Source organism: Mucor velutinosus (genome assembly GCF_035048745.1).
Source record: "Mucor velutinosus strain NIH1002 chromosome Unknown tig00001547, whole genome shotgun sequence".
In the NCBI taxonomy this organism is placed as follows: domain Eukaryota; kingdom Fungi; phylum Mucoromycota; class Mucoromycetes; order Mucorales; family Mucoraceae; genus Mucor; species Mucor velutinosus.
Window position 1 is genome coordinate 161,696 of NW_027041901.1, and position 16,470 is coordinate 178,165.

The window sequence follows — 16,470 nt, forward strand, 5'->3', positions numbered from 1 at the left end:
TCTAAATATTAATGCTAAAGCCTTGAGACTAGCATGTTTCTATGTCAGTTTTTTGCCCTTTAAACGATGGTACAATTGAAATTTGCGTAGGTAGCATGGTTGTTGAGAGAAGGGAGGTTTTAGAAAATAGTTAATTTTGAATAGATGTTGCTAGTAACAGTTTTTAAACTACTATATGAATGTGGTATGTATATATAGTGAAAGTTGTAGAAAAAACTCTTATTGACTAGGGCATGTTTGACGTGGGGTTGTGGAAGGTGATGCAAATGGGTAATGACGGAAAATGTTCCAAATGACCGATTTTTAAATGGCCATCATTTTGCAAACACTACATGTGAAAGTATGGTAGTTTTGCGTAAGGTTTCCTTGTTAAAGTGATACTATTAAAAATCAACGATGTATTATTACATCTTATTAAAATAGTTTTGCAGGGCTAGTCAACAAGATAATGTAGGAAGTTTCACATTTGAACTTTGTTAACTGTATGAGTGAGAGTGTGAGATTCATTTGCAAAATTATAACGAACCTACCTTTTATGTTCGGCTGTCGCCTATAATCTACACACTGCCTTAGCTATCTACATCTTTTGTTACACAAGTCAGTTAGTATAAATATTGTTACAAAGCGGTTTATTGTAGTGTGAATAGTAAGAGTGGAGATAGAGTAGATATATGGATAAATAGCCAGAGCAGATTCGTCTATAGAAATGAGCACTGTTGCATACAAGCATGCATCTTAGGCTACATTCACTTTCTCCTCAAGCCACCTTTTACAGTGTAGCAGCATAGATGATGTTTATCGTATCACATCACATCTATGTTTACAAGTCCAGTCAATTGTGTGTGCACAGGTGCCTCAGGAACTACAATACATTCAATCTCCCCAATGTCAAGATATCGAGATCCACCTACACTACATGAAACATATCGACTTAGGTGGCCTCTCAACAAGCTATACCAACAATCCATAAGGCCCCAGTGGCCTGCTATTTATATACCATCTCAACGTAGTAGTCATTGACCAGGGATCTACCATATTTAAGCAAGCTAGATGCCCTGTAATAAAGAAGCTCTTTGCTTTCGTTTTAGATACAGTTGACAACTGATTATTATCATCGACTTATTATTACGAATTCATCAAGCACCAGGTTTATAGTTGTCCAACTAGTAAAGAATATAATAGAAATAAAGAAAGGGATATGTAAATAAAGTGATAAAAGTAGATAAAGTACAATGAATCGAGGTGTTAATGTATAGAAAGAATTCAAGGGATCCTATAATTGATAAGTTCTATGAAATAACAAAGACAATGAGCTATAGAGCTATATAGATATGGATTTAGGTAGGAATAAAATAATATTTTATTGTTTGATACTATTTGAATATTTATATTAAATTAATTTTATGGATTATGTGTCCTGAATTCTGCTTCTATATGCTATAATTTGTAATGAAGGGCTGACCCTTCTATAGTTAAATTGACTTTGATACCCTTAATAATCCTAAAAGCTTGAACAGTTTTTATAGCTGGAAAGCTATATTTGTTGTTGAAAGATGGTGAATGATGATATTGATAATGTTACTAGAGGATGAAAGGATGGGTAATGTGGAGTTGCTTCCCATTTGTGTGCTTCCATTAGGAAAGAGAGATGTTTAAGAGTTTGAATATATATCTGTCAAAATGGTACGAGGCTGTGTGGTAGCTGATTTGTTATTATATATTATTGAGATAGGATTCAGAAGAGTATATTCGAATATAAGAAGCATTTAAGAGTTTAATGTCAATTTGTAGTAACAGAAGTAGAATTCAATATAGTAAGCAGTGAAATGTAGTTTATACGATAGTGTAGGCAATTTACAACAAAAAAAAGAGAGATTCAGTTACAAAACCAAAATCGATTTGTAACAAAACGATGAAAAAAAAAATATGGCTTGGCTTGATAATGTATCTACATACACCTCTAAAAGACAAAAGAACAAAATTTTCCCCAACGGGGAGTCGAACCCCGGCCGTATCGGTGAAAGCGATAAATCCTAGCCGTTGGACCATTGAGGAGGAGATACTATCGACTCTACGCGTGTAGACATCAGCAGTATTTATACTTTTTCAGAAAAACCTCTTGCCGTTCAGCCGCCTGTTTAGCCGCTTAATCACCCCAACCATCTTAATCTTTCGCTTTTCCGAATGCCAGGTTCGCCGATCCCGCCGAATCTAAACCCTGCTCCACCGAGTTCTACCGGTGCAGCACAATCCATCGAGGCACCATCCTCCGATTGGACCTCCACTATGATCACCACCTCTGGATCTGCCTCAGCTTCTACCAATGCATCCACCTCCACCTCCAATAAGCGCCGCCGCGATTCAATGCAGCAAGACATTGCCGGCCGTGATTATTACAATAACTTGAAGCAATCAGAGTTGATTGATCTGGTAGTCAAGCTCCAAGAACAGAATCTGATTCTCACCCGTTTACTGGAACGATCCACCCTCACTGCTGCTACCAATAATACCTCTGCTGCCTCAGCCACTCGTCTGAATCTTACTCCAAATGTCAGCTTCACACGTACCAAATCTGGATCTGCTGCATCTCGTTATGCATCGGAAAAGGATTTCCCAACCTTGAATTCAGGTACCAAAAAGGGATCTGCCAATGCCAAACCTACTGCCAAACCTACTGCCAACTCTGCCACCACTACTGCCAACTCCAAGAAGAGCTCTGGTTCTAACAAGAAAACTTCCAAGAAGTCTTCTTCTAAAGCCAAAGTCCCCTCTGATGCTGCTGAAGCCAAGAAATGGGCTTTACGTCTATTTTCTACTCCTACTGCTACTGACTCAACTGATGGTGATGATATGCAAATGTCTTCCTCCTCTAATACCGCCACTTCAGCTCTGCCTCCTCCTGGTTATACTTGTGTCTACCTTCCTTGTAGCCACAAAACCAAGCACGCCGATCTTCGCACTCGTTTAGAGTTGCTCAAAATCAACCTCAAACGTGTATATGCCATCCAACGTCCTGCCAAGCATGTTGTCTCTCTTCTGGTACACTCCCACTATGCTACTGAAATTCTTAAGATCTGTGAAAAGGACGAACTTTATCCCATCACTGATTTCAATCCTATCTCTGGTAAAAATCTGGGTGATCCCCATCTTTTGAAGACTTTTAATGCTCAACAACTGGATGATAAAGCTAAGGCCATCTACTACAACCGCATGCTCCAAGCTGCTACTCAACTTCGTGAATCCCGTATGGGTCTGATCATCCTCAAGTTCTTCAATGCCCTTGACAGTGCTGATAATCACTTTGTCCCGCCTGTCATTATTGATGAGTTCATCAAGCTGAAGCCTGATTGCGTTCGCAAAATCGGCGCTGCCAACACTGCTCGCTCTGTTCTCAAAGGCTTTGATGCCTCCAACTTGTTTGCCTCTCTTACTACCTCCACCAACAATGCCGATGCCAGCATTTCTCAACCTGGTTCAAATCCGTCACCTCTGACTGCTGCTAGTAACGCTGGCTCCAGCCCCATGGATACGAATCAATGATTGTAGACTCACAACCTACTCTTAACCTTGCAATGCTTAATGTTTCTGGTATCTCTACATCCTTGGATTTAGTGATACACTATATAGAAACACATCACATCGACATTTTACTACTCACGGAAACCTTCTTGCTCAAAGGCGATCTATTCACTCAATGGGCTCAACATCATCAATATGCTACCATCTCAGGTGATGCGTCCAAAGGCAATGGTGGTTTGACATTTCTAATTCGACCTCATTTTCCTCACTATGTTCACCGTAGCACTGATCCAACAACCACACAACACAACAAGCTCAGTATCGTGATTGGTAACTCGCTTACTGTCCATGGCTTCTATTTACCACCAGCGCTATCCTTTGCAGACTATCAAACTGTATTGGGTAGTGTTGACTTCAACTCTTCATCGTCAGTTATTTGTCTTGGTGATTTCAACACTCGTCTTGGCTCATTCACTGGTGATACTCGTAGTACGAACCCTCGTAGCAACTATCTCCTCAATTGGCTTACAGTCCATCAGGCTAATCTCTGGAATCGTATTTCTACATTTGGACAACCTACATTTGAGTCTAATCGAGGCACAAGCATCATTGATTTCGTGATTTCACGCCCCAATATATTCTCGGCTAATCCCTTGTTATCTATTGAAAGTGATATCAATCTCAACTCGGATCATCACCTTGTGCAATTCTCGTTTAAGCTACACCAACAACCTCAACTCCTCCCAACATCGACTTTGGCTGGCAGCCGTCGTCTTTGGAACTTGCAACGTTTGGAAGAAAAAGACGTATTTGAATTATATCGCAAAAATTTCTTTTCCAACATTTTCAAACTGCAACAAGAGGTCAAGCACTTTATGGCTTTTCAACAACAGCAACACCCCAATTTGTTTGTGCTCTCTGGTGACACAGCAACTAAGCATCGGAAGGAGGCTACTATCAATCAACGGATCAATGCTACTAATGGTTTCTATTTCGAGGTTGTGGAATCTCCCAAGGATTTCATTAACCGTATTGGCATCGAAACGATCCAAGCGATCCACTCAGCACTTGATAATTCAGTAACACCAAGAACACCTAGGCCTAAAACCTGGAAATTCTTTTGGGATGCAGAATTACAACATTTGGCTGACATTAGACAACAATGCTACACTGATTGGAAACAACACAAGCACCACAGAAGATCATTGATTGGCTCAACACACCTCTGGTCTCTCTATCAACAAGCTTGCAACAACCTCAAGAAGGCTATCAAGGCTGCTAAACGAAGACATTGGAAGAAATTTTGTAATAACATGAGTGATTCCTCTTCAAATCAGGTGTATTCCGTTCTAAAACGCTTAAGAAAGAAACACACTACTAATCATTGTTTTTCGCATAGTGAAGGACCTGAAGTAGCTGCAAATGTAATGGCAGATTATCAAAGACACATTTTTGGGGGAGATCAATTGGATTTTTCAACATGGAGAGCCAGCAGATCACCACTCCACCAGCACACCACTAAACCAACATTCTTTTCTGCTTTAGCAATCAAGCAACAACTATCAGCAATGGGTAATCGTAAGGCACCTGGAGATGATCATATTGTAAAGGAGATGCTCATGCCTATATGGTATCCTCTTTGTAATTTCCTCTCTGAGTTCTTTACTTTGTGCTATACATTTGCCTGGACACCTACCTCTTTTCGATCTGGTCTTATTGTCCCTATCTTCAAGAAGGGTGATCCCAACTCAGCTGCAAACTATAGGCCCATCAGCCTCACCAACACTTTCAGAAAGCTCTATGAACGATGTCTCAAATTTTGTCTTTTGACCCACATGCCGTCTCTTGATGTTGCTCAAGGTGGCTTTCGAGCCGCTCGCAGTGGAATCAGTCAAGCATGGAATCTCTTGGCTTTACAAAAGCAATTTGAGCAGCAATACGGTGTCTCACCAGCACTCATCTTTATGGATATCAGCAAAGCATATGACAGTGTCACTCGATCCAAGATCTGGCAACTACTTCATCCTCATCTACCAAAGGCTCTGTTTTACACCCTGCGGCATCTTTTTGATCATGTCACTCTCAATGTAGTCATTAACAATGCTACATCACTGCCAATCCATCCAAAGCGTGGTTTGCTCCAAGGCTCCATCTTGTCTCCATTTTTGTATGCCATCTTTATCAATCAACTGCCTGCTCTGTTGCGTACTGCGCCTGTACGTTTTCCACTCTATGTGGATATCGCTACTCGTGCTCGTACTGATGGTGATGGTCCTTCAGCTGACATTACTGAACCTAGTTTTGCTCTTGTGAAATACGGTGCAGGTCCACGTTTGTCTGAAACTGCCAGCAGCTGCTCTCCTCGTCTTGGTGTTGTTCGTCAAAAAACAGCTATCCACTCTCTCTTGTATGCTGATGATGTCTGTCTTATTGCCCATCGTCGTGATATGCCGTTACTGGTTCAACTGTGTGAGGAGTACTCGTTGCGATTTGATTTCAAGTGGAGTCCAACCAAATGTGCTCTTGTCAACTATCACTCTAGGCGTAGGCCTATTCAATTGTATGGTATCAATGTCCCTATTGTTCCTAGCTATGAGTATCTCGGCGTGCCCTTCAATGCCTCTGGTATTGATAACATTGCGTTCCTCAATGCTAGCACAAAGAAGGCCAAGTCTACCATGGCTCTCTTTCGTCGTCTTGGTGTCCATCAGTATGGCTTTGGTCTCATGTTGGCACTTCAAGTGTATCGGGTGTTTGTACGCCCCATCATGGAATATGCTCTTGCTCTTCTTGGTTTGAATGCTACCTCTGCTATGGCTATTGATCGCACTCAAGCTAGCTGTCTGAAAATGACTCTCAATCAATCTGAACGGCACAACGCCCCGTCCATGGTTCTCAATATGATGGGCAATCTGCCTGCCATGTATACTCGTGCCCAGATCTTGACTTTCAAGTTTTGGTATTCGCTTCAGTTGAAAGCTCGTCCTTTTACTTTGGTGGAATGCATCCTGTATACGCATCAGCGTCTTAAAATTGCTCCTGCTCTGTGGCGTCGTCTTAGCTCCAACAAGATCTGGAAGTTGTACAAATCGTCCCCCACTCACACCACTCCCGTCTCATTTGCGAAGAGTTTCAAGATGCTCAAATGTTGAGATGGACTAGCCAAAAATCATCGTGTTTGCGTGCTCTGCGTGAAGACACAACTGGATATGACCCTCTCTTGTTTTATCCGTGTACTCGGTTGGAGCGATTGCGTCTGATTCGATGGCGTTTTCATCACCTCCCAAGTTTCCCTCTCTCTGCGTGTCGTTGTGGCGCACCTAGTGCAAATAGATTTCATTATCTAGCCGCCTGTCCTCTGGTTCAAGACATTGTCAACCGCATCCATCTCAATCTGCCTGATGACTCCATTCCTTTGGATGAATCCTATGATGACCAAGGTATCGCTACCACTCATATTCTGGATCGTATTCTGAATTCGCTACCTTCTAATCTGTCTTTCTGTCTGGGCACACACTGGGAGAGAACTTGGCCTCTTGTTCTTGAGCTGATTACTCAAATTGACATTGCAAACCATCCTGCTGGATCTTTTGCTGAGGAACCTCCTTCTGGAGAGCTTTTTGAACATTATTTGACTCAACAACATCACTTTCAACAACAGCAGCAACAGCAACGACAGCAACAGCAGCAACAACTCATTCAACATCTATAACATTGATCTTCTCCTTAAATTTACGCTTTGTATATGATGTCTAACACATTCTGTAGTCTATTTTTTGGAAATTCGCTCCCTGTGATTCTCATTGAGAGGTTGGGTGTTTTGATCCTACTTGTTTATGATATGTTTCGCTCGAGATGTTGAAGTTTCATGAATGGAAGCTACTCTTTTTCAACCCTTGTTCTTTTATTAGGTGGTCGTGCTCTACCTTGTTTGTAGTACAAACCCTATTTTGGCTATTTCTTTGTTTGTTTCAGATCAAAGATATATCTTTCAATTTCTTTTTTTGGGTGTGCTCTACCCCACATTTTACACAACTTTATTTTGACATTTCTTTACTTTTTGGATGCAATTTTTCACTTCTCTACTAGTGTTTTTTTTCATTGCTCCACCTTTTCAACTCAATTATCTTTAATTACTGGGATGGCCATTGTATTGCCCTACAGGGACGAAGCCTAAAATCCTCTCTTTTATAATAAATTAACATTTAAACTGGACCATTGAGGATCTTTCCGCTAAAGAATTTTTTATATACTTTCATAGCCCGAATTATATCGAAGATTCCTATAACCCATCATCTCTCATCAAGTACTTGCTATATCAATACCATAACCGAGCAAAACACTTTTAACAAGATTACACCTGCTGACACCCTTTCGTCCGGTCAAAAAAGGCCAATTTCAACCCTCTCTCCACCTTTCTTTGCTGCTGATATTTCTCAACATTTAAAAGCAAAGAAAATGCAACCTCAAGACCTCCCCAAAGCATCTCATTTCACATCCTCGATCGATGTTGACCCCAACTCGATTGACTTTGGTCTCACTTCCCTCCCACCTGCTTCGCCCACTGATCAAACTGCGTTGTCGACCTTTATGGTTGAGGTCAGACATCGTTTGAGCAGATTAGAATCTGCCCATGCTAAAATTGCGCAGTTGAAAACAGCCCTGGCTGAATCAGAGGCTGCTAGAGACGCCCTTGCGGCTCAATTGGCAGCTATCAACGCTCAATCCACCACCATAGACGCTGTATCGTCGAACACTCCAACACCACCATCAACAACATCTGCCTCCAAGTCTACCCCCAGCTACTCCCAATCTCAAGTTACAACGCAACCATCTTTTGCTGCCGTCGTTGCATCCAATGCAGGTGCAAAGCGTAAGAAGAAGCCTGCTGCTCGTCCTCCTCCATCTGCCACCAAGGCATCCGCTACTCTTGCTCGTCTTTTTGCTCCTCAAAGTGATATACCATCTGGTTATCAATTTGTGTACTATGCTACTCCTGTCCGCCGTCGTCTTTCTGAGCTGCGTCGCCTTGTACAAGGCGTAGGATTGAATAACTCTCGTGTGCTGGATATTCAATATCCTGTACAGAATGTGATTTCTTTCCTTGTTCATAATGACTATGTTCTCACCCTCACCAAAGCCATGCATCTACATGGTCGTGGCTCTTCTCCGTTGGTTGACTTTGATCCATGTGATCCAGTCAATCTCAAAGATCCCAAATTTGCTTCTCTCTCTCCTGATCTGCGTGTCCAAAAGGCCATTGAGGTCGAAAACCTTCGCTGCCTTCGTTCGCTGTCTTTTGTCCGTCGCTCTGTCCGTGTTTCTGTTGCTCGTTCTTTTCTTTTGTATGATCGCATCAACCAAGCCCAATTTGATGCCATTTTGAAAGAAGAAATGCTTGCTCGTTCCTCCTCCTCTGCTGCTGCTAAACCACCATCTCGATCCTCTGATCAAGAGCGTTTAGCCAAGAAACAACGTTTGAGTTATCTTGGCTACCTCTTGCATCATGATGCTGAAACTGCCTCTCTCTTGGCTTATGCTGTCTCCCCCACTCTCTCTGCTACCAAGGATTTTGAAATGTCAGAGTCTTCTGATAACTGATTGACACCTTGTTGTTAAAATCGTTTTGCTCTCTCATTCCCACTCTCATTGTTTCTGTTTCTGCTGCCTTTGTGGTAGTGTCTGCATTCACTTTGTCCTCCTTCTCTGCTTCTTTCTCGTTTGGTCCTTGTCTCTCTACTCATTTTGCTATATGCAAATGCCTCGTTTTCTCCTTTTTTTTCTTGCTTTTTTTGTGCCACTGAGGTCTGTGGGTTTATTTTGTCTGTGCTGCTGTCTGAACATCGAGGTATCCTCAATTGCATGTCTCATACACCATAGCTTCTTATTCTCTACCCTTTTATCTCACTTGTTTTACTCCTTTTTCCTGCCTGTACTTTTTTTTACCAGTTTAATTTTTAGTTTAGGACCTTTTTTCCCTTTTCTGGACACTTGCATGTTGTTCCTGCATGGAGATCAAACTATCAATTTAAGCTTTTTTGCTGTACGTCGCTTCTCAGGACTTGCAACTAATGATCCAAAGATCGCATGCATATAAGTCTGTATTTTTTACATTGCTAATTCATTGTAATCAATAAACAACCATAAATTTTCGCCTGGACCATTGAGGAGGAGATATTATCGACTCTACGCCTGTATATGTCAGCATTATTCAAACGTTTTCGGAAAACCTCTTGCCTTCTCGCCGCCTGTTTAGCCGCTTAGTCACTTCAACCATCTCGATCTTTCATCTTTCCTAATGCCAGGTTCGCCGATCCCGCCAAATTTGAATCCTGCTCCACCGAGTTCTACCGGTGCAGCACAATCAATCGAAGCATCATCCGCTGATTGGATTTCCACTATGACCGCCTCTGGATCTGCCTCAGCTCCTGTCAATGCATCTACCTTCACCTCCAATAAGCGCCGCTGCGATTCAATGCAGTAAGACATTGCCGGCCGTGATTATTACAATAACTTGAAGCAATCAGAGTTGATTGATCTGGTAGTCAAGCTCCAAGAACAGAATCTGATTCTCATCCGTTTACTGGAACGATCCACCCTTACTACTGCTACTAATACTTCTGCTGCCTCAACCAATCGTCTGAATTTTACTCCAAATGTCAACTTCACACGTACCAAATCTGGATCTGCTGCATCTCGTTATGCATCGGAAAAGGATTTCCCAACCTTGAATTCAGGTACCAAAAAGGGATCTGCCAATGCCAAATCTACTGCCAACACTGCCAGCACTACTGCCAATCCCAAGAAGAACTCTGGTTCTAACAAGAAAGCTTCCAAGAAGTCTTCTTCTAAAGCCAAAGTCCCCTCTGATGCTGCTGAAGCCAAGAAATGGGCTTTACGTCTATTTTCTACTCCTACTGCTGCTGACACAACTGATGGTGATGATATGCAAATGTTTTCCTCCTCTAATACTGCCACTTCAACTCTGCCTCCTCCTGGTTATACTTGTGTCTACCTTCCTTATAGCCACAAAACCAAGCACGCCGATCTTCGCACTCGTTTAGAATTGCTCAAAATCAATCTCAAACATGTATATGCCATCCAACGTCCTGCCAAGCATGTTGTCTCTCTTCTGGTACACTCCCACTATGCTGCTGAAATCCTTAAGATCTGTGAAAAGGAGGAACTTCATCCCATCACTGATTTCAATCCTATCTCTGGTAAAAATCTGGGCGATCCCCATCTTTTGAAGACTCTTAATGCTCAACAATTAGATGATAAAGCTAAGGCCATCTACTACAACCGCATGCTCCAAGCTACTACTCAACTTCGTGAACCCCGTAAGGGCCTGGCCATCCTCAAGTTCTTCAATGCTCTTGACAGTGCTGATAATCACCATGTCCCGCCTGTCATTATTGATGAGTTCATCAAGCTGAAACCGGATTGCGTTCGCAAAATCAGTGCTGCTGCCAACACTGCTCGCTCTGTTCTCAAAGGCTTTGATGCCTCCAACTTGTTTGTCTCTCTTACTACCTCCACCAACAATGCTGATGCCAGCATTTCTCAACCTGGTTCAAATCCTCCACCTCTGACTGCTGCTAGTAACGCTGGCTCCAGCCCCATGGATACGAATCAATGATTGTAGACTCACAACCTACTCTTAACCTTGCAATGCTTAATGTTTCTGGTATCTCTACGTCCTTGGATTTAGTGATACACTATATAGAAACACATCACATCGACATTTTACTACTCACGGAAACCTTCTTGCTCAAAGGCGATCTATTCACTCAATGGGCTCAACATCATCAATATGCTACCATCTCAGGTGATGCGTCCAAAGGCAATGGTGGTTTGACATTTCTAATTCGACCTCATTTTCCTCACTATGTTCACCGTAGCACTGATCCAACTACCACACAACACAACAAGCTCAGTATCGTGATTGGTAACTCGCTTACTGTCCATGGCTTCTATTTACCACCAGCGCTATCTTTTGCAGACTATCAAACTGTATTGGGTAGTGTTGACTTCAACTCTTCATCGGCAGTTATTTGTCTTGGTGATTTCAACACTCGTCTTGGCTTATTCACTGGTGATACCCGTAGTACGAATCCTCGTAGCAACTATCTCCTCAATTGGCTTACAGTCCATCAGGCTAATCTCTGGAATCGTATTTCTACATTTGGACAACCTACATTTGAGTCTAATCGAGGCACAAGCATCATTGATTTCGTGATTTCACGCCCCAATATATTCTCGGCTAATCCCTTGTTATCTATTGAAAGTGATATCAATCTCAACTCGGATCATCACCTTGTGCAATTCTCGTTTAAGCTACGCCAACAACCTCAACTCCTCCCAACATCGACTTTGGCTGGCAACCGTCGTCTTTGGAACTTGCAACGTTTGGAAGAAAAAGACGTATTTGAATTATATCGCAAAAATTTCTTTTCAAACATTTTCAAACTGCAACAAGAGGTCAAGCACTTTATGGCTTTTCAACAACAGCAACACCCCAATTTGTTTGTGCTCTCTGGTGATACAGCAACTAAGCATCGGAAGGAGGCTACTATCAATCAACGGATTAATGCTACTAATGGCTTCTATTTCGAGGTTGTGGAATCTCCCAAGGATTTCATTAACCGTGTTGGCATCGAAATGATCCAGGCGATCCACTCAGCACTTGATAATTCAGTAACACCAAGAACACCTAGGCCTAAAACCTGGAAATTCTTTTGGGATGCAGAGTTACAACATTTGGCTGACATTAGACAACAATGCTACACTGATTGGAAACAACACAAGCACCACAGAAGATCATTGATTGGCTCAACACACCTCTGGTCTCTCTATCAACAAGCTTGCAACAACCTCAAGAAGGCTATCAAGGCTGCTAAACAAAGACATTGGAAGAAATTTTGTAATGACATGAGTGATTCCTCTTCAAATCAGGTGTATTCCGTTCTAAAACGTTTAAGAAAGAAACACACTACTAATCATTGTTTCTCGCATAGTGAAGGGCCTGAGGTAGCTGCAAATGTAATGGCAGATTATCAAAGACACATTTTTGGGGGAGATCAATTGGATTTTTCAACATGGAGAGCCAGCAGATCACCACTCCACCAGCACACCACTAAACCAACATTCTTTTCTGCTTCAGCAATCAAGCAGCAACTATCAGCAATGGGTAATCGTAAGGCACCTGGAGATGATCATATCGTAAAGGAGATGCTCATGCCTATATGGTATCCTCTTTGTAATTTCCTCTCTGAGTTCTTTACTTTGTGCTATACATTTGCCTGGACACCTGCCTCTTTTCGATCTGGTCTTATTGTCCCTGTCTTCAAGAAGGGTGATCCCAACTCAGCTGCAAACTATAGGCCCATCAGCCTCACCAACACTTTCAGAAAGCTCTATGAACGATGTCTCAAATTCTGTCTTTTGACCCATATGCCGTCTCTTGGTGTTGCTCAAGGTGGCTTTCGAACCGCTCGCAGTGGAATCAGTCAAACATGGAATCTCTTGGCTTTACAAAAGCAATTTGAGCAGCAATACGATGTCTCACCAGCACTCATCTTTATGGATATCAGCAAAGCATATGACAGTGTTACTCGATCCAAGATCTGGCAACTACTTCATCCTCATCTACCAAAGGCTCTGTTTTACACCCTGCGGCATCTTTTTGATCATGTCACTCTCAATGTAGTCATCAACAATGCTACATCACTGCCAATCCATCCAAAGCGTGGTTTGCTCCAAGGCTCCATCTTGTCTCCATTTTTGTATGCCATCTTTATCAATCAACTGCCTGCTCTGTTGTGTACTGCGCCTGTACGCTTTCCACTCTATGTGGATATCGCTACTCGTGCTCGTACTGATGGTGATGGTCCTTCAGCTGACATTACTGAACCTAGTTTTGCTCTTGTGAAATACGGTGCAGGTCCACGTTTGTCTGAAACTGCCAGCAGCTGCTCTCCTCGTCTTGGTGTTGTTCGTCAAAAAACAGCTATCCACTCTCTCTTGTATGCTGATGATGTCTGTCTTATTGCCCATCGTCGTGATATGCCGTTACTGGTTCAACTGTGTGAGGAGTACTCGTTGCGATTTGATTTCAAGTGGAGTCCAACCAAATGTGCTCTTGTCAACTATCACTCTAGGCGTAGGCCTATTCAATTGTATGGTATCAATGTCCCTATTGTTCCTAGCTATGAGTATCTCGGCGTGCCCTTCAATGCCTCTGGTATTGATAACATTGCGTTCCTCAATGCTAGCACAAAGAAGGCCAAGTCTACCATGGCTCTCTTTCGTCGTCTTGGTGTCCATCAGTATGGCTTTGGTCTCATGTTGGCACTTCAAGTGTATCGGGTGTTTGTACGCCCCATCATGAAATATGCTCTTGCTCTTCTTGGTCTGAATGCTACTTCTGCTATGGCTATTGATCGCACTCAAGCTAGCTGTCTGAAAATGACTCTCAATCAATCTGAACGGCACAACCCCCCGTTCATGGTTCTCAATATGATGGGTAATCTGCCTACCATGTATACTCGTGCCCAGATCTTGACTTTCAAGTTTTGGTATTCGCTTCAGTTGAAAGCTCGTCCTTTTACTTTGGTGGAATGCATCCTGTATACGCATCAGCGTCTTAAAATTGCTCCTGCTCTGTGGCGTCGTCTTAGCTCCAACAAGATCTGGAAGTTGTACAAATCGTCCCCCACTCACACCACTCCCCGTCTCATTTGCGAAGAGTTTCAAGATGCTCAAATGTTGAAATGGACTAGTCAAAAGTCATCGTGTTTGCGTGCTCTGCGTGAAGACACAACTGGCTATGACCCTCTCTTGTTTTATCCGTGTACTCGGTTGGAGCGATTGCGTCTGATTCGATGGCGTTTTCATCATCACCCAAGTTTCCCTCTCTCAGCTTGTCGTTGTGGCGCACCTAGTGCAAATAGATTTCATTATCTAGCCACCTGTCCTCTGGTTCAAGACATTATCAACCGCATCCATCTCAATCTGCCTGATGACTCCATTCCTTTGGATGAATCCTATGATGACCAAGGTATCGCTACCACTCATATTTTGGATCGTATTCTGAATTCGCTACCTTCTAATCTGTCTTTCTGTCTGGGCACACACTGGGAGAGAACTTGGCCTCTTGTTCTTGAGCTGATTACTCAAATTGACATTGCAAACCATCCTGCTGGATCTTTTGCTGAGGAACCTCCTTCTGGAGAGCTTTTTGAACATTATTTGACTCAACAACATCACTTTCAACAACAGCAGCAACAGCAACGACAGCAACAGCAGCAACAACTCATTCAACATCTACAACATTGATCTTCTCCTTAAATTTACGCTTTGTATATGATGTCTAACACATTCTGTAGTCTATTTTTTTGGAAATTCGCTCCCTGTGATTCTCATTGAGAGGTTGGGTGTTTTGATCCTACTTGTTTATGATATGTTTCGCTCGAGATGTTGAAGTTTCATGAATGGAAGCTACTCTTTTTCAACCCTTGTTCTTTTATTAGGTGGTCGTGCTCTACCTTGTTTGTAGTACAAATCCTATTTTGGCTATTTCTTTGTTTGTTTCAGATCAAAAATATATCTTTCAATTCCTTTTTTTGGGTGTGATCTACCCCACATTTTACACAACTTTATTTTGACGTTTCTTTACCTTTTGGATGCAATTTTTCACTTCTCTACTAGTGTTTTTTTCATTGCTCCACCTTTTCAACTCAATTATCTTTAATTACTGGGATGGCCATTGTATTGCCCTACTGGGACGAAGCCTAAAATCCTCTCTTTTATAATAAATTAACATTTAAACTGGACCATTGAGGATTTGATATATTTACACATTTGCAACATTTAAGTAAGCACTGTAGTTTATATTTTTTTTTAAGTTTCCCTAAAAGGATTTATTTATTTATTTTTCTTTGTGAAGCTGTTCGATTTAGAGTGTGGGTCTGCAAGTCATTTTGCTACTATTTATTTCTAAGTAATTTATTGGAGATTATATGAAAACGTCGACGTTGTACAGCTGGTTTACTTTTAACTGGTATTAACTTGGTTTTATTTGGTACATGCTTATCAAGACGGTGGTGTCCTGTACTCTGAATATGGTTTATTCCCGTTGATTTGATGATTGCCTATAAAATGCAGTGTAAGCATGAGGTATTTTTATATTATATGGATATCGATATACTCGTGTATTGTGATTCCATTTATCTCATCTCAAGTTTACTGGATGATCCACTCAATCAATGTGTGGGGCTGCGTTTACTAAATCAATTAATTTGTCATTGATCTAAATGGTAATGCGAGTTGTAATTTCGAGGATTGTCATCTCGAACTGTCATGTTGACTCTGGAATCTGACTCTGGCCTGCTACAAACTAATTGAAAAGTGTTCAGACCAAATTAAAGTGGAATTACAATGAATGTAAGGTCAAGATGCTATTTTAAACTAATGAATTGATTCGGTAATCTGGCTCAGGAGCACAGATGTACAATTTTGACATTGAATTGAATGCAATCGAGCTTGAGACTACATTTCAATCTGGGCACTGACATTTGGATGCAAACGCGTTTGACAAAAGAACAACAACAACAATTATACTGTATCATTGTCAGCTCTCGTCCAGGCATCAATGTCTTTTTTTGTTGTATCTACAGGGAGCGGCTCATCGAAGAATACATGTCTGTTTGAGTTCTTTTTTCGCACCATACATATGGATTTAGACCGCTTCATTGTTATAGTTGATAGTGCCCATAATTCTGAATAAAATGTATACGTTTTTATTCTTCAGGAAATATGCTGTAGCTCTGGTGATTTCTACTAATCGAGGTCGAAGCACATAGCCTTCGACAATCTCTATGTTGAAGGCCATGGACTATTGCTGGACATCACTCGCTTTCTGATACAGGCCATCAAGGGCCACAGTAGTAC

General features: G+C 41.8%; 5 protein-coding genes and 1 non-coding gene across 6 annotated transcripts; 5 read left to right on the forward strand and 1 right to left on the reverse strand.

The window, feature by feature from the left end:
• Window positions 1-1,983: 1,983 nt before the first annotated feature.
• On the reverse strand, window positions 1,984-2,055 carry ATC70_006474. The gene has a single exon. It is a non-coding gene; the product is annotated as a tRNA-Glu (tRNA).
• A 129-nt stretch (window positions 2,056-2,184) lies between these two features.
• Window positions 2,185-3,540, forward strand: ATC70_006475 (uncharacterized protein; the record flags this gene model as incomplete). Its single annotated transcript, XM_064825749.1, has 1 exon — window positions 2,185-3,540. One exon carries the CDS (start codon window positions 2,185-2,187, stop codon window positions 3,538-3,540), a length of 1,356 nt encoding a protein of 451 aa, XP_064687263.1.
• A 32-nt stretch (window positions 3,541-3,572) lies between these two features.
• RIM2_1 (Pyrimidine nucleotide transporter, mitochondrial) lies at window positions 3,573-7,231 on the forward strand (the record flags this gene model as incomplete). Its single annotated transcript, XM_064825750.1, has 2 exons — window positions 3,573-6,610; window positions 6,682-7,231. 2 exons carry the CDS (start codon window positions 3,573-3,575, stop codon window positions 7,229-7,231), a joined length of 3,588 nt encoding a protein of 1,195 aa, XP_064687264.1.
• A 746-nt stretch (window positions 7,232-7,977) lies between these two features.
• On the forward strand, window positions 7,978-9,120 carry ATC70_006477 (uncharacterized protein; the record flags this gene model as incomplete). Its single annotated transcript, XM_064825751.1, has 1 exon — window positions 7,978-9,120. One exon carries the CDS (start codon window positions 7,978-7,980, stop codon window positions 9,118-9,120), a length of 1,143 nt encoding a protein of 380 aa, XP_064687265.1.
• A 697-nt stretch (window positions 9,121-9,817) lies between these two features.
• On the forward strand, window positions 9,818-11,158 carry fma1_1 (Methionine aminopeptidase 1; the record flags this gene model as incomplete). The annotated part of the gene is made up of 2 exons (XM_064825752.1): window positions 9,818-9,949; window positions 10,070-11,158. 2 exons carry the CDS (start codon window positions 9,818-9,820, stop codon window positions 11,156-11,158), a joined length of 1,221 nt encoding a protein of 406 aa, XP_064687266.1.
• A 32-nt stretch (window positions 11,159-11,190) lies between these two features.
• Window positions 11,191-14,856, forward strand: ATC70_006479 (uncharacterized protein; the record flags this gene model as incomplete). The annotated part of the gene is made up of 1 exon (XM_064825753.1): window positions 11,191-14,856. The coding sequence occupies one exon, from the start codon at window positions 11,191-11,193 to the stop codon at window positions 14,854-14,856; it is 3,666 nt and encodes a 1,221-aa protein (XP_064687267.1).
• Window positions 14,857-16,470: the final 1,614 nt, after the last annotated feature.